The following is a 25,865-nucleotide window of genomic DNA, read 5'->3' as shown; positions in this document are numbered from 1 at the left end:
GATCTTCTAATTTCACTTACATTTGACAAGTCCTTAAACATACCGATGTCCTCCAATATTAAGAAAACCCCCCACAATGTATTTTTGTTGTCAGATAGACCCCATTTTTTCACATTCAAATCACAAGCATCAGAATGCCTCTCAGACACAAAATTGTTTTGGTGTAAGTGTTAAAGAGCATTTTATGTTCTTTGCAAAAAAAATGGTTTCTCGCATTTGCAAAGCCCTATAGTTATTGTGCTTTTTAAGCATATTTTCTTCTCTGTAGGTTATAATGTAAAAAAACCAAGAAAACCAAAACGTATATGTTAATTGCAGTGATTTAAAGTTCTGTTGATCCTTTAAGCATTGAAAAAGTTCCTATCAGCTGCAATCATGCATTTCAATTGCACAAGGCTCTGCGCATGCAGAACAGGCTAGATTAAAGCCAAGGTGCAGATATAAAAAATTAAACGTTTCCATTGTTAATTTTATTTATGTCTATGTATTATTGAGTCCATTGTAAAGCACCTGCACCATGATTGTGTGAGTTGCAAATACACGTATGTTCAATTGGAAAGGCCACAAAAGACAGCAGCACTCAGAAGGAGGCTTCACTTAAAAGGCAAATTATTATGCATTCTGTCAATTCAGTCTAAGATATCTGTTTCAAATGGAACCAAATGATAGTAGGACAAATTTGTAACATATGCCGATGGGTCATCTGCGTTGTCTGGCTCTGTGGAGAATTCAGTTCCGTTTCCAAATCTGTGACCAAAAAATTAAAACAAAACCAGTCAATATAGTCTTTAAAATACATGAACAAAACAATAGCAATATCAAAATATGAAAATAGACCATATTATATTCATATATTTAAGCTTGAATTGAAGTTTTGTGGGTAGACTCATTTAAGACGGTATTTTTCATGACTTCATTTCATAAGTTGAACCTTGAATTTGATCAGCAATGGAAAGCATGAGATTGATTTGTCAAAGGTAGGGATAGTTGATCTATTAGAACAAAAGAAAAGTGTCTAAAAATTCTAAAACTGGAGACATACAATTTACACTCTTTGGTGAATGTTGCATGTAGGAAAAATCTGACAGATGAAATTACTTTACACCTGTCAGCCAGTGTGTACACACCGCTGATCTCTCTTTATTTCAATATTCAGATGGTGTAGAGGAACAATGGTCAACATACTGAACAGGTTGATGTCATTATGGTTTGCCAGCTATGTGGGTTTTCTATTAAGCCTATGTCTGCTGAAAGACAATAATACCAATAAAATGTTTATAAGTACCCTACACAATCTTAATGTCTTTTATACACTGCATTATTTTATTTCTTTCCATGCCTGGTAGTATATGTTTTAAAAAGGATTAAACAGATTGTAAGGCATATCTATAACTAGTTAGACTATCATTCTTTATTGTGGATAGAAATTTCAAGCTGTACAGAATCAAAAGTGTCTTCAAGGCAGATGTGGTTTCACAGAAGGACAGTGGCGGAACTACCGGGGTCGCAGGGGTCGCGACTGCGACCGGGCCCTTGAGTTCTGCCACTCAAGGGGCCCCAAGCAGGGCCGGACTGGCCCACCGGGATACCGGGAAATTTCCCGGTGGGCCCGCAGATTCGGCCGGCGGAGCGGGATTGGAAGCCGCCTCCGGCACCAGGGGCGGGCTGGGCAGGGGGACAATTGCCCCCCAGGCTGCCCGAAATCTAATCTAAGCGGCCGCTGGGTGCTGATGCCGCCGCCCGGCGCTACTATAATACTTGTTTTTTTTATTTAATATGGCAAGCTGGTCCGGCATCAGCACGCATCGGCTGTTTAGATTACATTCCCAGCAATCTGATGGCCGCATAGTGATGGGAGCAGCGTGAGGGGTGAAAGCTCCGCCCCCTAGCACTCAGACTGCTGGAGCACCGGATGTCGGGTCGGTGACTTCCTGTCAGGATAGAGAAGAGAACAGTGTGCAGCTACCAGAGGACGGAAGTGAAGAGAAGCAGAAGGTCAGTAAACTAATGTATTTTTTGTACAAACTGTATATTTTTTTGTATTTCTAAAAAACTAAAAAATCGGTGTGTGTATGTAAGTATGTCCCCCTATATGCCACTCTGCCTCCAGAAATGCCTTATACCCCCCTATATGCCACTCTGTCCCATGATATGCCTTTTAACCCCCTATATGCCTTATATGCCAGAGTGGCATATAGGGGGTTAAAAGGCATATCATGGGGCAGAATGGCATATAGGAGGGTATAAAGCATATCGGGGAGGCAGAGTGGCATATAGGGGGGCACAAGGCTTTTCTGGAGGCAGAGTGGACATATAGAGGGTCAAAAGGCATATCATGGGGCAGAATGGCATATAGGAGGGTATAAAGCATATCGGGGAGGCAGAGTGGCATATAGGGGGGGCATAAGGCTTTTCTGGAGGCAGAGTGCCCCATGATATGCCTTTTAACCCCCTATATGCCACTCTGCCTCCAGAAATGCCTTATACCCCCTTATATGCCACTCTGTCCCATTATATGCCTTTTAACCAGAGTGGCGTATAGGGGTATAAGGAATTTCTGGAGGCAGAGAGGCATATAGGGGGTTAAAAGGCATATCAGGGGGCAGAGTGGCAAGCCTGGGGCAGATGTGCATAACTGGGGGGGTCAGGTTGGCGAATAAAAGGAAATAAAAACAAAAAAAAAATGTAGATAGAAGGGGGTAGGGATAGGGTAGATAGCCTGAGAAGGGGGGGGAGGGGGTAGATGGTGTGAGAGGAGGGTAGATTGGGTTGGGGGGGGCCCTTAACAAATTCTCGCACCGGGGCCCTGAGGCTTCTAGTTACGCCCCTGCAGAAGGACTAAGACAAACTTGGAAGTCTCCTTTCGTTCTGTACTAGTATGACTTTTAGTCATAAATGTTTAGTCTCCCTTCATTGTAATAGCACTATGGATTATGCTTTATATATCATTTATTATACATCTTTCATGGTAGACAAAATATACAAAGTCTAAGTTTTTAAACTTATAAATAAATTAATAAAAATTTGCCTTTTAGACTTTTTGTGTATTTTGATATTGTGTATTTAGGGATTTTGTTTCCCCACGGGGGGGAGTGCCAGCAAGGGGGAGCAGAGTGGCAGCATATCTCGGGGGGGGCAGAGTGGCAGCATATCTCGGGGGGCAGAGTGGCAGCATATCCAGGGGGGCAGAGTGGCAGCATATCTTGAGGGCAAAGGGGCATATCTATAAAATGGCTATTGGTTTTCTGTTTGTATGTAACATATGTTGACTAACTGCATAATAGATACCAAAAATGTTAAAATACAGTGTGTTAGTTAGAATACTGTTTTACTATTCCACTAATGTGTATTTTTTCTAAAGATCTACATTTTTCTTTAAAAAAGCACCTATTAGGGTGCGGCCTATAATCGTGTGCGGCCTATAATCGAGCCAATACGGTATGTGTAATTGGGTGCTCCAGCACAGAACAAACCCCCCCTTTTTTTTTTTTTTTACTTATTTATAGTGGCTGTACTCATAACATAAGAAAATGCAATAGAAATATAAGTATTGTGACGGATGCTAGAGCCCTATTTTAGGAAAGGAAAAATACTATGTCTTATAATTATTTTGCACTATATATCCTGCGTATAAACTCACTTAACCATTTGTCACAAGTTGCCCTCGCAGATCTGCTTCCTTAACAATATTATCTTGGTTGCCTTCATCTAAATTTCCAAAACCTCTCATTCTACGATCTTTTAACACCAATGCAATCATTTCTCTGCAATCCATGTGCATCACCTTGACATTTACAACTGAAAGTTACTAAGATATTTCTAAGCACGTTCTCATATGAAGGCTTTTGCATCAAAGCTCGACAAGCAAAACTGTGAACAAAGCCGAGGTTGCCTGCTGCAACTATGATTACATTCTTAGAGGTTGACCGTGGCAGTTTGTCTAGATCCATTCTCTGGCCTTAAAGACATACTCGATGATTTTTCTCACTGCAATGAAAACTGTTCGTCCTTTCATTTTATTTTATTCTGCTTCTAGTTATTTTCTTTAGCTTCTTTCCTCTAATCAGCTGCACTCCTCTAGGCTTGTAGGCAGCTTGAAGTAAACAAGATGTTCTAAAATTAGACCTTAGACAGTTCTGCTCTTTTATAAAGTGCAAATAGTAGACACTTGGATTTGAAATTCTATCTGCTGTTATGCAAATTATTTGATTCCAAGGTTTCATGTTAATATGCTAGCGGAAATGCTTGATCTAAAAAAAATGACTTGTTTGGATTTGCTTCACAAATAAATCCCTTCTATAAATAACAAGATGATGTAGAAAATTAAATACTTTTTGTAAACTTGTGACAGAAACCAGCTTTCAAGTCAAATATGGACCATGTTGTCTTGTAGATGGTGTTGCTTTATGGGATTTTTCCACTCAGCTTATACTGTATTACCCCTCTTGATGCTAGTCAACTAATTATTGAAGTGACTTGATTTAGTAACCAGTTTATAAACAGGGTTACGCTGGTCAGCACCATGGACAGAAGAGAAAAACATAAGTATCCATGCCAAGAGAAAATTAAATCCTTTTTTTGTACAGATGTCAGATATTTTTTTACAAGTATCAATACATAGCTGCATACAGCAAAGCACTGATACTACATTGTCGGTACAGTACTGAAAAGTGTTATAACGATAGCAATGCAGGTTTAAACACCAAAGGTCTCAACAAGCCATTGCATAGCATGTTAACTGGAGACATTACGTAGCAATCTGACCAAATTAGTATTTATAATTCCCAAAAGCTGCAAGAGCACATATGGTGGACACTTTGGACCTGTATCTCTTTTTCTTTATTAACCCCTTAAGGACAATGGGCGGTCCCTAAACCCATTGAAAACAATGCATTTTGAGCCCGTACATGTACAGGCTTTGTCATTAAGGGGTTAAATGTGGTACACATAGTTGTCACATAGTAGTAAATGAAATGATTTTTCTTCCTCGGTTGAAAAGCCGAGTTGTGTAATAGAACGGCATGTCTGTGATGTTTTGGCTTCAGGTCTAGGTGATCAGATGTTCCTATTTTGGCACGAGTGTCGAGTATCGGCATGTTCCTCAATGCCACTACACACATTCCCAGCGATGATACAGAGTGCACAGGTTCAAACAATCTCCTGATACCGAGAACAGCAGGGATTACCACTATACAAAGGCGTCATATGAAACTCAGAAGTGCCTCAAGTACACCCAGAGGTGAATCTAGATACTGTTCTTCATGTAAGTAAACTGCATAAATACACACTGAAATGCCTTCTGTGATATTGGTCTTAAAGGTATAGATATATTAACCTGTGTAGTGTTATGTTACATGGGCTGACAAATGAAGGCTTTGAACAACAAATCACAATAAAATCCATACATACGTAACTATGTATCATGCAGGTATGTGCTTTTGTATAGGCAGTTACTGAATTGCTTTTTTCTATATTACAATGAAGCTTGTTTTGTTCTTACTCGAAGAAAAAGGAGTACCCATGACTAAGAAATCAAGCTTCACTTTTATTATTAGCAATCCCGTTTTAGCCCTCAACACTTCTGCAAGTTCATGTTTCACTTTCATAATTAAATGAGTGAGTTAGTGGTGAGGTGTTGGTGAGAAATCTGTTAAGTTTTACTTTGTTGCTGTCATTGGTTTGGTTAAATATTTAGCAAAACTCATTGGTATGACCCTTAAATAAAATGGGTTTTTTTAAGGATTTACCCAATGGTGTGTATGGCCTGACATCTGTGCGCATATATTTTTGCATGGATTCCCAGCAATAAAACATAATAAATAGTAAAATATGACATTGCTTTTTATGTACCTTTTTATATAACCTTTCTCTGTCATTAACACATAACATATATCCCCAGTCTCCTACTACATACATTTTTCATAGACCTACAGTGTCCTCCACTTATATTGGAACCCTTGGTAAATATCAGCAAAGCAGACTAGGATGAATTGTCTTTATTGTTTGAATCTTCAAATCATTTTTCTTCAAAAAAAACCCCACAAAAATACACTGCTCTCATGGAAAGCACACAATTGCAAACACAACACAGGTTTATAAAAAAAAAAAAGGTTAAATATACCCAGGCTTGCCACTCTGCCCCTAGATATGCCTTATACCCCCTATATGCCACTGTGCCCCCCCCCCAGACTTACCAATGCAACCCAGCCTTGCCCCCCCATGCTCGAGACTCCCTAGTGTCTGTGAAGGTCATGTCACGCAGGCGCGCCATCATAGAAGCCCTGGTGGAAGTGCTGGGCAGCAGTGGAGGTTATCCACCGGGTGCCAGAGAGGAGTATTCAGGTCCCCTGCAGCGCTGCGGGGGATCTGGATCTTAGTCTTATAGTCAGACCTCTATTTGAGGTTGGATTATAAGACAACCTTGAATGTAAGGGGTATTTTTCAGGGCATTTGAGTTATATTTGAGCAAATACGGTGTGTGTTCTTCTCCTATAATGCCTGATGAGGTTGGAGAATACATGGCAATACAGAATCTCTCCAGACCCTTTACATTTTGAGGAAAGATTGACATTTTTTTTTTTTGTCACAGTGTATTAAATGCCCTCAAATCACGGTATCTTGGCTTTATATAGTGTGATCAACAATCCAAATGGTGACATGCCTTTATATATATATATATATATATATATATATATATATATATATATATATAAAGGCATGTCACCATTTGGATTGTTGATATATATATATATAATGTGATGTGATGAGGTGAAAAGCTAGTCAGATTGCCTTTCCCCTGCAATGAGGCAAGAGAGGTGCCAAGTGGAAGGGACAGGAGACAAAGCGGCCACAGAACAGTCTGGTAAGATGAAAGTCTGTCCAGAAGGGAGGAAAAAGAATAAATTGTATGAAAACAAAATATCATATACTCACAAGTGATCTGTGGAATCGACATCCAAATCCGGGTCTTTTACATGTGGAAGGCTGTGGTCTATGACTATTGTTTCAGTATTGGCTAAACAAAAACCATTGGAACGCATGATTTCTAAACAAAACAAAAATGAAAAACATTAGTAAAAAACTTCTTAACATTTCTAGCTCTATAGCAAAGTAAATAGATGCTTTCCAAGAAAAAAAAGAAAAATGATTAAGTAATTTGTGGCAACATTTTATTTAGATTTACTATTGCCATTACCAACCAGTGTGCTTAAAAATGACTTATTACTCAGAGAACCAAGTCAAGCTTGACCTTTTATTTGGTCTTGCCATGAACACACATGCAGGGATACCAACACCTAACGACAACAGTCAAAAATAAGTAACAAAATAACTAAAGAACAACAGAATTCTATTATATGGAATTGTTTATTATTTTGGGTGTGCAAGAGTTAACATTCTGGCATATTCCAGGCAGAAAACACAAATAAGAACTCTAGATAGTATTTTGGCTGATTCTTATTCATAACATACACATTAAGTCAGACACCTTTTCACATTATATCTATGAGAGGAAATGGGAGCAATTTTAAAGTATTCAGACACCAAGCAATTTACAGGAAGGTATCTCTGAAAGATTGCCGTGCCATCTAAATGACAGAAAATAACTATGCTGAAAAGCACAGGCACGTTTATTAAATGATTGCAAGAATACGTATTTTAAAATCAAGCAATATAAACTGCATTCGGTTTTTTTTTCCGATGGGCTGTCGAGCAGTGCGGTGAAACCCAGGAGAAACATTGAGATCAATGAAAAAGCAGGAATTATTGGTACAAGTTTTAGGAAAGATAAACTCAGCTCTTCAGTATCTAGCTTACTCTCTGAAACTGGGAACGCGGGTGATCTGAACATCTGTAACTGCTTTACAAAAGGTAACTGTCCTTACAATTAATATACCATATATTATATATTATTATATAAACAAAGTTGAACAGTTGCCGACCACACAGGCACCATGATAATCGAAAACTTGGCCCCTCAGTTTAAATACAGCCATGTTTACGTCTATAAACATAATTACATATTTTAGTGAAGTCTAAAAAAATTTGAAAATATTTACAAAAAATGGCAAATGTTTTAGAATGGTCACCAGAGAAGTATTCATTAGTAAAGTTATTCTTGTTTGCACTCTCCCTATGACACGGTGTTTACAGACTAGCATGTGATCTTTTCCTGTTTTGCTGGTTCTGGCATATTTTTTAAAATCTTTGTAAGCAGTTTTATAACTGGTGATTCATGAGGAGGAGGTTTTTCAGTAGAGGAAAGGGTGCCACCAGTAACACTAGCGTTAACAAATCAGATATGCTGAAGGAGGATGCACAAAGCGAACCGAACCGTCTACACAACTCCAATCATTTAGTCAAATCACCTAGATGTTTGTTTAATCAGTGTGTTTATTTTTGAGATACTTGGGTTAAAGGTAGAGTATTGTTTTACAACCGGAAGTTGAGCTAAGTAGCAAAACTAGCATTTCAAGTACTTTTGTCAGTTAATTTCTCCACACCCTAATTGGTAGTAACTATATTTTTAAATCTTTACACATAAATATGTATATATATATATATATATTATATTATATATAATATATTATATTATGTATTATATTATATCAGACTTTGAAGATTTATTTGATGTGGTATTTTAACACCGTATATCATAAAGCACTACTATCAGGCAAGTTTTCTGATCTTGGCTAGAAACACATAAATGTTGTAGCTAAGACTGTGATAACGAATAACATATTGCCACTAAAATACTCATACTGATCTCATAGTCATTACTTCAGCTTTAAAGTAAGATATTTAACGTTTGTTTCAAATATGCCCTGCCATCTAGTGGTTGTATTATACGTTTATGTTAATCCTGGACAATGGTAAAAGCTTTAGGTGCGTTTGTTGTAGCGAGAAAATGCTGTAAAGGACACATCCAATTTAATCATTGCATCACCCTTCTATTAGTCAACATCAGACTGCTCTAAACGTATGCAGAGCCAGGGGCAGGGAGGGTTCATGAGCGCCTTTTGTTCCAAGGAAGGAACCTTGGAGAGGGAAGTGGAGTTACGTCATGTCTCACAGTGACATTACCTTTTTTTTTTACAACAAAAAAAGGCCCACTAGAAAAAAAACCTTCACTACCCCCAAGCCGGTACTATTAAACATAGTACACTATAGCGTAATATGTAAGGGATGGATGTGAGGTATTCCTGAAGTCAGAGGATGTTGCTGATCATGAATTGAGTTATTGTATAGCAGTGGCACCTACTGTGTGGAAGAAATCCTAAGCTAACTTGCATAATTTATTTTTAAATACGGTATTAGCAATCAGAATTATAATGTTTCAAAAGAAAGCCCTACTTGTCCGAAAATAAAGATGTCTAATTTTTGTGGGTATTCACGCATAAAGCAATATATGGTATAAATGGGAAAAATAGAGTGTTTAGGGTTCCAAAAACTCTCTGAACTGAAGGGGTTAAAGCCCCCACCAGTAGCTGACAGTACACAATATAATGCAATTTATGTATATGAGAGGATCAATCGGTTAGGCAGTGTGGGCCAGCTTTAAATATTCATACCTTAACTCAAAAAGTTCTATGAGTGACTCAGTAATGTGGATTTTTTAATGGTCCTTATGAAACTACTACTACTTGCTGCAAGCTAAAGTCACCTGGATTCAATCAGAGATGTCAATTATGATATAACTGACAAAAGCATCAGTTAGGATGCAGAATATGATGGAGTCTAATACATCACTAAAATTGCCACATCGAGGCAGTTAAAGAGGGACTGTTGCCGGCACTGTTTTGGGAATTATCTAGTAAATTGTGTTAAACCTCAGCTTTTTGTTTTTAAAACAAGTACAGGAGAATGTGGTGCAAAACCTGAAAAAGTAACTACAGCGCTTACCCTGACCTCACGCCCTTCCTCTTGGCAGTTACAGAAGAGGATTTTTTATGCAAACAGTGGGGATGGTAGAAGCTCTTTAGGAGGAATCTTGTGTTAGTAGGATCTTGGGAGTAAGGGATCCTTTAGTGCTGTGAACCACGCACAGAGAGGACCCATTTGTCAAGAGCATTGTAACATCTTGTGTTCTACATATTTAACATGTAAGTATCCATTTTTATAATTAGACAGTAACAGGATTCTATATAATCCATATATCATACCTTTGTCCGATTGATCTGCTAACTCTTATTGTAAGGGATTAATTTTTTATACTAGTAGTGCTCACCACAAGCCGGTTAGGTTTGTTTTATTAAATAATGTGAAAATGGATGAACTATATACTAGCTAAAATAATTGTATTTCCTTGAGAAGTACCGTGATATTAACAACATCGTACTTGGAAATAGCAATAATAAAAATAATGGGATCTCCTATTTGCTTACTAGGAAAACACTTTTTATGCTCCAAGAAAGTGGTCTAAAAACATATGCATCAGTTCAACACTGATTGAAAAAAAATTCAAGTGTTATCAGATTTATCAGATCAGAAAACTGATAAATGCTTAGAGAATATGTAGCCATGAAAAAAGCTCCCTACAACACACAACAGACATTTACTAAAATCATTAAATGTGTAATCATTACCATAAGAATCATTTTAAAAAGTATAACCGTGTTGTAGAAATGTGTGTGAAATCAAAATGTATTTGAGACATTTGTTGATTTTATTTAGTAGTGAAAATAATGGATGTTCTCTTTTAGAAAACGAAATAATTTATCATTTCCAATAGCTTTCACCTGTAGGTGGCGCAATAACATAGCAAGTCTACAATTTGCTACATTTCTTCTATCGATGTAAACATAATGAAATAAAACATTCCTTACCAGATATTTTAATGGGACTTTGGAAGTTTGGTTGAATCTTGTGTACATTATCATTTTTTAAGACTTGGTCCAGTGGAGACCGCTCGAAAAATGTGAGAACTACTTCAGATCTTGAATACTGAAAAAAAATGATGAAGAAAAGTGCTGTAAAACGGAAGAAAAAAAAATAAAAAATGGCAACATGTTGAGTGACGCAAGCATTTAAGGGGTTACATGGATCTTTGTATCATTTTTGGGTTTTTCTGGCAATTCTATATAAGGAGAATCAAGGAAAAAAATACATATCATTTGGTTTTAAGTTTGGAATCTGACATTCGCTATGGCTGATTTATAGATCTTAAAGGTCTTTTAACTTTGGTGGTTTGCAATTTCTGATTTTACAGCCTTCCTTATTTATAAAGGCAATTAGCAGTGTAAAGTTTTATAGTCAGTTATCAGAATTCTTTATTTCTGAACCTCATGTACACAGTAAAATGCTACTTTTATTTTTATTCACATTCCCATAACGCCCAAAATTTGAAATGCATGGTAAGAGACATAATGGGGGTCTTTGCAAACACTTTTCATGTGACTTTTTAACCTATTTATATGATTGAGTAAGACATCTAGAAGAATAAAGTGGTTTATTTACACAATTTAGTATACACACTATTAACAATTAAATTACTCTTAAGACCATTAGAATACGGTGAAACATTCATAACCTTCAAATATTCTGAACTCCTATAAGAAAGAGGGACATCTAAGAAAGAAAGATGCACAGAAGGATGGGATGCATGCATTCCTGTGCGTACACAGCAAAAAAATCCATTAGTAATAGTCATGTGCCATGTTGCGGAACTACTACTTGATGCCGGGATCACAGTGCAGAAAGCAGAGAAGACAGAAGAAACAGAGAACATGTAGTATAGCAAAGAAGAAGTGAAGATACAGAGAAGGTAGGGAGACACTGACAGTGAGCATATGGGAGATTGTGAGAGTGGGGAAAAAAAACCCAACAAAATGATAAATTCAGAGCTATCCTTTTTGTTTTTAGAGCTTAATTTTTGTTTGTTTTGTATGAATCTGAATTTAAAAGCCTACTTTAAATGCATAAGGGCAGAGTTCTCAGTCCCTTAATGTGAGCATGGAATACAAGTCTTACCCTCTACCTAAATTACTTACCTTGCAAGGCATGTTTATGATGGTCTTCAACAGTTTCTCTACTTCATTAAGTCTTGCTTCAATTTCATTAGCGTCTTTAATTGTTATAAGCCCTGAACAAAAAGAAAACAAATAATTAATATTGGGAATGTGTATATCACTGCAGCCCACATACTTAAATTGGGCGGATCATAGCTCTATAAGTTGAGAATGCACATGGACTGAAACTATTAAATCAATGAACCCTCGAGTACTGCCTGAGAACTATGAAACAGGTGTTTAATGGTGAGGAGACTTTGATTTTCCTCTATAGAACCACTTCAGTCCTGTTTTGATTTTAAGTGCAATTTATTACTACATGCTATTGTAACTGGAAAATTAGATGATTGTCTCATTTAACTCCTCCCTTGACTGCTCTATTAAAGCTGGAAACATACTCAAGTACGCTTAATGAGCATGCTCCTTAATGTTCCCACTGAAATCAATGGGAGTAGCTGCAGCCAATTACATGTATGCTAGCTGGACACTGATGTTCAACAAGAGTTTAAATGGTAAACCTGCTCCCATTGACTTCAATGTGCTATGTGCAGGAAATGTACTTAAGTATGCTTTCTGCTTTCAGTAGGGGCAGCTGAGAGTTAAATGAGGCAGAAGTCTCATTTTGTAACTTTAATAACTAAAGAATACCATGCATCGAAGCCCTTTCAAAATGGTTCCAACTATACAATAAAAAAAATATATCAAAAAAAGTTACTTCAGGACTAGATTATTCCTTACTGTACACACAAAAACTATATATTGTTTTTTCAAGACAAGAAGATACCATTTTGTTGATTATATTTAAATTACTATAAAAATAATAAAAATGTGTTGAAAATTTGAAAAAAGAACTACTTTTCTGAATTTACCCATCTATAAAAGGTAATGAAAAAACAGTTAATATATTTGTCCAGGTTTTAGAAATACCCAATGATTTTATGGGTTTTTTTGTGCAAGTTATAGGCCAAGTACAAGTAGTGTATTGCTGTTTCAAAACAATTTTTCAAAATCTGGTCACACTGCGCCTATGTCCTATTTGGGACATCTTTAAACCGAGCATTTCAATTTACCCCATCAAACCATATATTTTTGAAAACTAGACATCTCAAGATATTTCAACTCTTTCTATGCACTACTTCTACCGTCTTTGTGGGTTTTTTTGGTGTTTTTTGTATCCCATTTCAGAAAAATAAACAGCAGCTGGTGAATTTATTTAAAATATGTGATTATAGTGCAGGCACTGCAAGCAATAGCTCACTTCACATGGCTCATATTTGTTTATCTTCTTTAGATAGTCATGTTTTCCAGTTCTAAAAAGAAGCATTATTAAGTCCTAGTTTTCATTGTGATCAATTCTTCCATATTGTTACAGAATGGCCTGTCATACAGGGCCCCAAAGGTACTCAGAGATGGCTCCAGCTTGGCTGTCAAACAAAGATAGCACAGGTAGGAACGCAATTGTTGAACTAATCCCATTAATAGGATTGCTGCCAGGGGAATTGAAGGTTGGGTTGTATGTCACAAATTTAGTCACAAATGTGTTAGATTTGGCAGATTAGGAGGAGCAGCTTTTTTTTTTTTTTTTAAATGTCTCAATTTACTTAAAATACCAATGGCATCTTAAAAAATGGTGTATGCTTCTATAAACAAGGCACAAGGTCAGTAAAGGTAGCAGTGAGATCTCCAAATTGCAGTGTCCCAGGCAGTTATTCCAGTAAGGTGAACAGTCATTGAAACTTTATATAATAGTCTCTCCAGTTAACTGAGGAAACAAAGGTTCCAGAAAGCATTTTCCATTAAGAGTTCTCTGTAATTTATTTCATACACTACTATAGGATTCTTGTTCTCTAAAACGTAACCAAAGGTATTTTTGTTGATTTCTCCAAGTGATAATTCTTGGGGTTTTATCTATAACATCTTGTTCTACCCAAAGATCAGTTAATAAACCTGTAGAACATTTTAGAGAATTTATTCAGTATGAATCAAAACATTACCTTGCTACAGTAACACTAACAATGCGGTAACACTGGTACTACTGATAATGTTTTATTCTATACACCTTAGTAATTAATGTGCTGTTTTCAAATCAGTAAAATCAATATAGTATTTGAAGAGACAGGCGTATCTTGTTTAAGTACCTAAGAAAAGAGAACCTTTTAATTTCATGGTGGCTTCTGCGTCCTTACAGTCCTTACAGTCCCTTGGGCCCACTACAATCCCAATGCATTCTCCCAAGGGCTCAGGATTGTAACAGGTTATGTAATGGAAATGGGCAAATGGGTCTAGGGCAGTAATAAACACAGGAACACGTTGCAGGGCACAGAGCGGCAGAAGTGACTGCAATATTTACCTTTAAAAGAACAGGCATATAAAGCAGACCTTACTGTTAAAGATAAAAAAGACTGTTACATATATGTTCTCCATAAATGAAATAATCAAAATTCACGCTCCAAATGGCATTGATTAGAAATTAAAGCATTAACCAAAAATAACAGTTTGTAGACTTAATAAACAGGTATCCTGCTCTAATTCTGTTCTAGGAGAACGTCTTTTTATCAACTGGTAACCTGAGAATGAAACATGATATGAAGAAAACTTTCAATTTTCCCCAGCCAGCTAAGTTAAAGAATTTACAAGGAAATAGAACCTGCCAGCCAGGGATTGTACCAAGCGCTTGGTAGAAGTGAGGTCCACTGCATGAGGTATAGGTTACCATTTTTCTTAAATTTTGAGTTCTAGAGGAAGGACTAGACTTAGGGCGCTCTGGTCAGTTCTGCTCAAGCAGCCAATCAGTGTCAGGAAAGCATTCCCATTGAATTTTATAAAAGCACTTCCTGAATAGGTGCACAAAGGGGTCTCATTAGACATCGGACGCAGAGTCAGTGCTGGAGTGCTGACGGTAAGAGTATCACATGCCAGAAAATATATATGGTTGAACACATCTCCTGCATAACAAATCGTTGGGGGATGGGGAAATAGAAAATACATATGAAGGCATTCCGCAAAATTCCCCCATGTATTTGCAAAAAAACATATATGGATCTCTTAGCTAGCATATAAATTAAAGCAGTGATGTATCCTAGTTGACCTAGGCCTAGGGTGGCAGGTCAAGGGTAGTGGCAGGTCCAGTGGGACAGCAGTCTTGCAGCTGCCAAACTGGAGGCCAAATCAGGGTAATCAGGGTGGCAACGCTCAATGGGCCTTTAACAGATGCAATCTCAAATGTTTCCTCGCCAGCCCATTTTCACTATAGAGGCTGTGCTGGCCACAGCACCTTTATAATGCAGCAAAGGTGGTGGCCTAATAGAGGAAGCTAGGTGCTGCCCTGGGTTGGGCCTATAAATTAAAGGATATATAATGGTTGGGATGTCCCTTTTAATATTGTTTCATTTAACCATTTGAAACTAGGCCAATACTATTTGAGTATGACCAAAGCATAATCTAGAGATATTCTACAAATGATATAGTTTGTAAAAATAGAACATTGCCATTTTATATACTGCTTGATTTAGGATCGCATACACATTATAGGCACTGAATGGCTTCAGCGTTTGTTGTCAGTTTTTTGTGCAACTTTAGCATGTTTATTTACATCATACTAAATAATCACCAGGTTCTAATCCTTATGAATTATATACACTAAAACATAACAAAATGATCTGCCTTTAATCCATCATAAATTATGTTCAGATGTTCCTTTACTCAATTTGTTGTTTTTTTGGCAACTGTGATTTCTTACACTGCATACCTAATTAATGCAGGATTAAATACTAATAGCACTCGCATTTGTTTTTTTTCCCTTTAACCAAATATTTGTAAACAAATTTGGTTACTTGAAGCATAAGAAAAGGAACAGTGAAACCCAGTCTTAATTTATTTATAAAGAGCTCCATCAATTGACAATGATTGCCAAAAAATGCAATTATTTTTATTTCCTGTGAAAACTTCCAGCTCCCATTTGGCTCAATAGCATATAATTGTGATTAAATTATTCACAAGCTTCCAAGTAAGTCATAAAGTAGGCTCAATTATCCCTCATGTGGCAACTGTAGAAATCAGAGACATTAAATCATGCATGGTCCTGCTGAAAGAAATACATTGATGGATTAACAATGATTACATATAGATCTCAAGCTTATTAACATTTTTTTGGGACTTAAACATTAACATAAACATAGAACAGACACATATTTCTAGGAATCATATAGATTTCTCTTCTTGCTAAACAGCGCATGTAAAAAGTTGCCCTGCAGTGTGCGCAATGTATAACAGTAATTGATGAAGCTCTGTGACTTTATACATCCCACATACTGCAAGGCAGCACTTTTCATGTGCCGGTCAGCAACATCACAAATCTATATGTGTCCTGGGTATAAATCTTATACATCCCAATAATCTTAGCTTTCATAGGACAGTCACGATTTCCCCTGGTAGCTGGGTGTCTGGGCCTGTTAGGGAGATCCACAGTCCTCCCAGACTGGCCCAGGCAGCTTTAAAAAAGCTTGTCATGTGATATGTTAGAGAAAACTGAAAGGGCTTCTTACAGGTGCAGAGCATAATCAATGTTTTTGTCTAAGTGGAACCACATCTTTAGATACCCTTAAATGTCTTGGTAATATTTATTTTGAGTTTATTATTGGGTCGACTTAGCTACATTTCACCATCCTTTCCTCTTTTCTGACTCCTTTTATTCCTCTCTTTGCCATATTGTCGTTCCTGGACAACTTGTTAAAACGAGAAACATTAAGATGGATGGTTCTCAAGGCAAATCTAAAGCAAAACAAATTGCCTTGAGAAATGTAATTTTATATCAATTCAACACATTGGTTAATTTGTCACAATACCAAAATGCTTCTCTGTAAATAACAGTTAAGGTTATCGCAGGAAGAACAAATTCTCACTACTACTGTAAAAGGTATTTTTCTGTTTGCCACTCCTTTTCGTCACACCTCAATTCTGGCCTCATTCTCTTTGTCATATTCTGTCTCTTCTGTTATCGCTGCATGACTCCATCTGATTTTGCTCCTTCCCATCTCTCCTATGCATATTAGCTTACATGATATTTTATTTATAGAGCACCAGCAGATTTCATAGTGGAAATTAACAATCATATTAAAACTGACAATATACTAAATAGACAATAGCTTTAATACATGTTAAGACATACTCAAATGTTGTTGTTGGTATTAGGATAATAGACTATATGCTTTTCCAAAGAGGGGGTTTATTTAACATTTAAAGTTAGAATAAGTAGGTGAGAGCCTGGCAGAATGAGGCAGGGAATTCCAGAGAATAGATGACACACAAGTAAAACCCTAGAGATGAAAGTGGGAAGAAGGGACGGTGGTTAACAAGAGGAGCAGGTCATGGGCCGACTAAAGAGGAAGAACTTCCTCCTAGCTGTAGATCCATTTTTGTTTCTCTACTCTCCAACACACTTGTATGAATGTCTGAAAACAAAGAGAGACCACTACAAAACAAACAAAAACAAAACCTTTCCCTATAATATGTAAATAAGGTGAATGCTTACTACATAACTTTAGCTTTTTTTTTGACAAATGCATACCTTGGCTTTAGTATCCCTGTAATAAAAAAAATAAAAAATATTTCTAATGGGTCCTTTCCTAAACTCTACAACCACGTTCTACATTCAGTAATGAGAAATCCATGAACTTCACCAAGTTTCCTTGATGGTAAAAAGTAAATGCAACGATTTGCAATCTTCAGACATCTCGAGTTTCACGGACCAAAAAAAAAAAGATACTGTTTTCTGAAAAGGCAAAAAAGGACAAAGTCGACTTAAGAAGAAAAAGCATCTCCAAGCAAAGTGTAAGATATACAGAGTATCTCTGTCATCAGCTGGCATTACACGGTCATTTTCCTGCCAAGTGATGCAGGATCTCTTTCAAGTCAGCTTGAATAATAAAAATGAGCAAGCTCCAGTTTCTAGACGCTGTGACAAGTGACCACCCTCAAAGCCAAAATGACGGAAGCCGGGTGGAAGGATTTCAGGTTACAAGAGAAGCCAGAACAGGAAATTTAAGGTAAGCAGGAAGCCCTATAGTTCTAAATATTTATCATATACAGATTTATTCTTACTGTATTATAGCTATCATCCATATAGCATTTGGACTATATATTGTATTACACAAGTGTTGACAGATGCTTACATTAGATTGTTGCTGTCCAATGTTTTCCTGAATAATTGAACACTGAACAAATTTAAACCAAACCCTTTTGCCCCATAAATCTACATAGTCAAAAGTAGTGACAGAAAAACAAAGAACTTCAGGGACTGAACTGAAGATGGCAATAAAGAAAACACTTCTGCATAACTCAGGCTCTTCCATAAATGCCAGGTTTTCAATCTCTCAAGAGATCAGATTTATTCTTTAGTATTAAACAGTATGAAGTGTACTTTGGCTCTTTTGGTTTTCAGGGAGACCTAAGCTAAGGGTGCTGATTTATCTACTCCCTTTCTACCTGTTAAAAACCTAAACACTAACCAGAAAATATCCCTTATTTGTATTTTTTTCAGGAAATGCTTAATTGTCACTCGACACAAAATCAAGCACTGGTAATCTGTTGCCATAGACTGACATTTTTTAAGCTTCTTAAAGGGATCTGGTGTCCTATGAAGAATCTATAACTGAAGTCATGATCATGTTGTAAATATTATGTTTGATATGTATATGTCATCTCAATATAATTTTGCACTAAAGAGCAGACCAACGAATAGACTGTATGTTGCAGTAACGTTTGCAAAACGATTCTGGTTTTTTTTAAATAATATTTTTCTTACTCAAAGCATGTAGTTAACTTTGAAAGTAATAATTTAGCAAAAAATGGTTTGTTTTTGGATGTAGATGCATAGAGGGATTTATCAGAGTATGTGCCAGCATGCCTTGCTGTCTCTTCAACCATCTCCTTGCGCATACACATAATATGCATTCTTCATGGTGAGGCTGTATGGGGCTTTAGACTCTTTAATCAGGTACATCTTATAATGTGTAAAAATACACTAAAGCGAAATATATTATTACAAGAGCTTAAAAGATTCTGAGCATTTTTAACATAATGTTCACATAAAGTGGTTTATTATTAACATACAGTTGTCATTTGTGACATATGGAATATTAAAAATGGATCTGCCACATTGTTCAAATGGTAACTACATTTTAAAGTATACAAAAGAAATCAGTAAAAGTAAATTTGTTTTACATATGTATACATACATACATATATATACATATACACTACCATTCAAAGGTTCGGGGTCACTTGTTGTTAAGCTTGTTGTTACAATCCTTGTTGTAAAACAAGGAAATTTCTAGCTGTGTAACATAATTGCAAAAGGGTTTTCTAATCATCAATTAGCCTTTTAAACTTAAAGTTGGATTAGCAAACGCAACAAGCCATTGGAAAACAGGAGTGATGGGAGTAATAACGTTTCTCCGTACGCCTGTGAACATATCTCATTGAAGATTAGCCATAAACAACATTAACAACGTCTACAGTGTATTCATGAACCATTATTTTAATGGACAAACATAGCTTTTCTTTTAAAAAGAATTACATTTCACCATGACACCAAACTTTTGAACGTGTGTGTGTATGAGAAACACTGATTGATATGGTAACCTGGAGGAGGGAATGAGTAAATAATGCCAGGACTTTCATACATATGCTAGTTTTAGCACCGTTCAGCCTGCATCACAACATAACCCAAATACCTCCAAAGCAAATAGGCCCGTTGCAAAACAAAATGTACCAAATATATGTAGTTGTAAATAAACTTAGCTATGCAAGAAGCTATGAAGATTTCCCAGTTTAAGTATCTGTAAAATGTTTTCGCACAAGCTGAGCAAGTTTCTCCCCCATTGGCACAAAGCATTGTATTTTTACAAACTGCTGCTGAGTGGGTGAGCGATTATACTGATATCTCTGTCCTTAACCCTCTACTTGCGCAGGTCATGGTGACTCAAGCAGGTTACAGTTTTGTGTGACTAGCCTGTTCTGCCCTGCTGTGTCCAATGTCATTAACCTCTTTATCTTCAAACATGATAGCCTAATGCAATGACCCATTCCCTCCCAGTTCATAAAAAGTAGATCTATCACGCAGTATATCTATAACATATAAAACGGATCACAGCTTCTCAATCGCCATCGTTCATAACAAATGAACTCTTATAAACTCTTTCTAATCCCATAATTTGAGGAGGTTCCAGGATAGCATTGGTACATATAATAATAATTATTAAGGAACCTGTTTTCTGAACCCATAGAATTCACCTGATGATGAGCAGAGATCACGTATTTATACTAACTAGGAGAGTTAAGATAAAGCAGTGGTAGGTTCAAGTAGTCATGTTAGGCTGCCAGAGGTATAATTAGAATATTACTTGATAAAGTTCTATTATTATAATCTATCTTTTAAAAATATCCTGTGATAATAAGTATTGTGTTCCTCATTTTATTTTTGTTAGACTCTTGTAGTATAGATAAGACCTACCCCTGAATCGTTCTGCTCAAGGCTACCAAAAACCTTGACCTGCTCCTGTGGGTCACAGAATTCTGTGGCAAGAAGCTATAAACACTGGTTGCCACCTTATTGGAATTTTATAGATGCTGTTGCATTTAGACATTACATTAATTGCACTACCTAGTATGTTAAGCAAATGAAACTTATCTTTTGTGGTTCCTAGGAGTATTTAATTCCAAAGAAATTATTAACAAACTTTTTCTGTTTCTATGCCAACAACCTATCACCGTCTACTTCTGTGTCACATGACGATTAAGTGTTCCCATTAAAAAAAATCTAAATTAAAAGAAATAATTTATTAAACTATATTACAACTAATTATGTTGACAAGCGCCATAGTCATGTGGCTCTATATACCCATTCCACTAAAGGAGGTACAACTAATTTCACAAAATAACAATGACTGGGTTTTATATAATGTTCTTCTACCTGTCCATTGATAAAAAGATTATACCTTTTACTTTTTATGCATAATGTCTACTCGGGCAATGAAGGTAAGAAAGCCGAGGTGAGAAATATTTTGCCCGCTCCAGCTGAGTCTGATCCAGTGACTAGAATGAAGAATGTTACGTGTTTGTGGCCAGTAAGAGCACACCTGCTGTGCACCTGGACTTTGCAGACAATTAGACAATTATCTGTGCAAATTACAGAGAATGTGGAGTCTCGTTTTCAGTCTTTCATTTTAGTGCAGCAATGATTCACTTTTGTTCCAGAGAATCACAGCTGGATTTTTCTGGGGTATGAGCCACATTTGTAGTTATGTCATCAGTACAGATGTACTAATAGTACGTGATGGCTCTTTTTAACCACCGAGAGTTCCTATGTATGAAAATGTAGCGTAATTATACAAGTTGCAGCTGGTGCAAATGGCCACCAAGTCCCAAGGGAACAGCCAGCCTCCATACAAAAAAGGTGCACTAGTAATAAATCTCTCTTGCTCCTTCTTCAGCGCCTGGTAGGAAGGACCTGAGCTGCAAGGGTAAGGTTATATAGAGCTGGAGAGAGAGCTACTGACAGCGATGATGAGGGTTCTAGATGTACAGGGTGGGCAAAAAGTACAGGTATTGAGAACAATGGCAGGTTCTAGGGATGTGGCACCTACCTCCTGTTGGCCCACTCTTTATATTAATAGATGGGAACTCATGGGTACTCCGACTTTTACCTACCACGTAAGTCACAGAGAGACACAAGAGAGGCACGTGATTATACATGTGACATCTAACATAGCATGATGCCGTTTATCTTGGGTTTACTGAACAAAATATTCTGAGACTAGTTCAACCGAAACAGGCAAACGCGGGCAATAGCTTGCCTTCTAGCTACCAATTTTCCTATGAAGGAAAGTGTGCAAAGCAAATGCAAATGTAAAAGAGTCTGAGACTAGACACAAAGCAAATGTCATATGCTAGAAAACCAGCCTCCCGAGAAATGTTTAGGACCCTCCTAAGACTTGATTTACCATTTGAGGTTGAGCTGCTGTCAATTTGTCTTTTTGAAAAATCTTAGTTTTTTTGGTTTGATTGGGTTTATTCAAGGAATTTTACGGTGGAGCCGGCTCCCTGAAGGCAGGAGGATGGACTGAAGACTTTGGTGATTCCCTTCTTTGGAGGGGGACCAAGAGGATCCAGCCCTTCCTTGGCATCTTCACCTATCTTCACTGATGCAGTTAAACACGATACCTGTTTTTTTTAACTGAAATCCCATTGAAATCAGATGTATGTGTGGGGTTGTTTGTACCTGTCAAATAATATCTAAATATATTAAGAATTAATCTTACAAGAACTCTCTTATATAAACGAATTGACATAATGACCAATTAAGATATGACTGTTATCAGTATGTTTCAAATGCAAAAACAATTTTTTTTTAACTTTATGACCAATTTTGTACACAGTACAAAAAAATCATTAAATGGCAGAGAAGTCTTGTGCTATAATGTCGTAAAAATGTCACACTTTTCCAACTTTTTAAAATTCTTTATTCTTTATGACAAAATCACTTCACACTATGTGTTGAAGCTAATGATGTCATAATTCCTCTACTTTCCCACAGTGACACCGTATAAAGTATATGCATGGATAGAACAACCCAGTAATTGAGCGTGGATCAATTGCTTGAGTATAAGTTCTCTAACTTACGGTACTTACCACTGTTTAGTAAATTTCCCCTACATTTTCTGTACCTTATATGATGTTTAAGCACACTTCCACAATCTCAAGAAGTGCTGATTTCGAGCAATAATGGGAATTTATTCTCAGACAGAAATGTGGTTTTTGATGTCAGACAGTAATCACGCTGAAGATTTACACAATGCTGAGACATAGAAAGCAGGATGTAAGAGGAACTTCATACAACAATCCTACACTTCTTTAAATAGGAAGCGGAAGAATAACTGATGACTTTGTGGGAGGACAGACTAGTGGTAAAATCAGCTGATGTGGAAAATGTATGAAATAGTTATCACAATATTGATGCACTCCATGCAGATCTGGTTATTTAATTAACTAGTTTACATCTATTATAATGCACACATCCATTTGGAATACAAAGTGTTAAAGAAGAAGCCAGTTTTTGCATGTAATGCGAAAATAGAGAATATAATAAGAAATTATATAATAAACTGTGGGAAATCATCTTCACAATGTAAAGCATCTCCTATCATCACAGCTCAGAAAAATATATGCTGGTGTTCTAGCTGTTGTGAACCACGACTCCCATCATGCATATCCAATGAAATGTGGTTAAATTGTTTTTACACGTCATAGCATAAAACTATTCACTATTCTATTTCTAAACATTACAATGTAAATGGAAACATTAGGCACATTAAACCATGACGCTGATGAAAGACAGGACGCCTCTCGCATTTTAGCTGCTGTGCAGTGCAACTCACATCGCACTCAGCCAGGCCAAGGCTGCATATGGGATTTTACTTTGCATGGAGTGCCAAAGATATTATTCAGGGTTAAAATATAAACTAAGCCCCTTTCACAAGTTCTTGCTTTTACTCCACAGAGTTTCTGCTACATAGTACCAGCCTAGAGTGAAGGACCTACCTTTGAGCAGAGATGATTGTGACAGTTCTCCATGATCTTCAGGGAAGGACTCCAGCAGCCTCTTAAAGAGCCTCCCAAGGTCCGAGTAACTCCTGTGTAAATATAAAATATTCCTGTCTGACCACTCAGTCCTGATCTCAAAAAACTCCTCCTCGTCTCCTCTCCGGTTGATGATGAGTCTCCTAATTCCGTTCACCCAGCAGTCCTTCACATACATGTTCACCAGGGAGGTGCCCTCAAACACAGCTGATGCCATCCTTAGCCTTTGCCACACCCTGCCACCCTCATCCCAAAAGCAGGCACAGAGGGATCAGCCTCCCGAACTCCCTGTAATGCGTGGCACCTCTTCTCAGTCCTAAAATGTGACTCCTTCACAGATGCGGCGCCCCGATGGGACCAATTTGAAGACAAATGACACTGTTGCCAAATTCCACACACGCTTCCAACGCTTTATCTGATTGTAGAGTAACTAGATCCGGAGCCAGAGAACAATCATCGCTATCAGCGTCAGGGGTGACACCGGAGAAGATCTGGTCACCCTCTGCTACTCAATGTCTGGAAACTTGCAGACTTCTGGGGTCAACAAACAAGGACATTCCGAGCTCTTTGTGCCCCAAGTTTATGTTTATTCTGCAGTGGGGCTCTAAACTAATCTCAGCTGAATTGACATCTATAATGTCCATTCCAATTTAAATACAGTCTACATTATAGATGCCACATTAACAATGTCAAAGGAAAAACAAGTCAAAAGTTTGCAGCCGATCACTTATCTGCAAAGCCGGATCTGCGGGTTAAGGAGATGCGGTGGATGTCGCTGTCAGGATGAGGGCTGTGGCAGCCTCAGCTACGTGTCCTCCTAACTTCTTGCTTCCCACCCACTGGCTGCCTGTGGATGTCTTGCGTTACCGAAAACACTGTTCCACCCTCTCTCGCTCTCCCACATGCTGCTCGGAGCAGAGCCCTGGCAGGAAGACGGAGGCTGGCTCTGCACTTTCTACATTACACAGAGAGGCTGGCTTTACAATGCGAGGAATGCAGCTGCTGATCAGTCCACACTGGGGTCACAGACACACACAGAGCTGTCACATGCCAGGGTACAGTCAGAGGATACACACTGCATCGCCCCTCCCCCTACACCCTCCCCAAATATACAGTCCCCTCTCTGTTCTCAAACAAGGGCCACTGTGGCTAAGGGGTCGCCCTTCCTCCATCCAACAGAGCATGCAAGGAGCAGAAGAACTTACAAACACTACCAGCCATTAGTTCATAACAATTTGGGTGACATCGGCTTGTACAGATTTGTTAAAAGTTAGCAAGACAGAGGTTTCCTGCTGCTTTAACCACATCGGTGAAGATGCCTGTACCATTGTAGGGCCACATCAAAACACTGGGTCCCTAATGTTGTTCTTCTGGGGCATGTACCCTATAAAGGGATATGCAGACAGATTTTCAAGGCCCCGCTCCATAAAGGAGAGCCACTTAAGTCTTAAAGGAGATATGTGAGCCAGAAGGTTGAGCCACAACCCGTACAAAGAACAGTGCATAGGGAAAAAAATAAATAAATAGATATGTCATTTCTATTGCACGTATATTGTAAATCATATATATATAAAGCGGTACATTGGTTGCTGCGGTTTGCAGCCACTGGAAATGCCTGGCCGAGCGTAAAAAAAAAGCGGTTTGTGAGCGTAAAACCGTAATACGTGGCCTGTTATATGCAGCCTATGGCCCCACTTAGGTCAGCTGCTGGGCTTTAAGCACCAGTGCTGCCTTGTCACCCCCAGTCTGGCCCTTATTATAACATGATATATAATTTATAGAGAGCCATATCATTCTATAAGAGGAGAAAACTTTATTTACAGTAATGTTAAAATGAACACACAAAATAAATAACATCACTTAATTACTAGGCTCTGGGATAGAGATTTGTCAGCAGCATTATAGAACATTGCAAATGAAAAAAGAATGTATTTTGGTGTAGCGTCAGAGCAAAATGTTGATTCCAAACATGCGTATAAATTCCAGCTGAGAACCACTAACAATTCATAACATGTATATATAACTGTGATTCATTGTCTCCTTTAACTCGATCTAAAAATAGCAATATGCTAGCAAACATAAAATGATAATTAATGAAAAATACTTGCCGGCTGAATATCGTGCAGCACACATTGCGAAGAAAAAGGCTTTGTATACTTTTCCTATACTTTTTAGGTCAATTCATTGAAGTCTAGTGGTAAAGCTTAGGGTTAAATCGACTTA

The 25,865-nt window shown here is 37.5% G+C and overlaps 1 protein-coding gene across 1 annotated transcript; it reads right to left on the bottom strand.

Moving 5' to 3' along the window:
* Nucleotides 1-629: 629 nt before the first annotated feature.
* On the bottom strand, nt 630-23,859 carry LOC149302710 (PX domain-containing protein 1-like). Its single transcript, XM_089482359.1, has 5 exons — nt 23,604-23,859; nt 11,988-12,079; nt 10,824-10,941; nt 6,934-7,045; nt 630-747 (listed from the first exon to the last, which is right to left on the bottom strand). The coding sequence occupies exons 1-5, from the start codon at nt 23,857-23,859 to the stop codon at nt 630-632; spliced, it is 696 nt and encodes a 231-aa protein (XP_089338485.1).
* Between the last annotated feature and the right edge of the window lie 2,006 nt (nt 23,860-25,865).

The sequence above is a fragment of the Sceloporus occidentalis genome, unplaced genomic scaffold, assembly GCF_023333645.1.
Source record: "Sceloporus occidentalis isolate IW3139 unplaced genomic scaffold, rSceOcc1.0.p SCAF_18, whole genome shotgun sequence".
NCBI lineage: Eukaryota > Metazoa > Chordata > Lepidosauria > Squamata > Phrynosomatidae > Sceloporus > Sceloporus occidentalis.
Note: the sequence above shows the minus strand (reverse complement) of the source record. Positions and strands in the feature narration are given on the sequence as shown.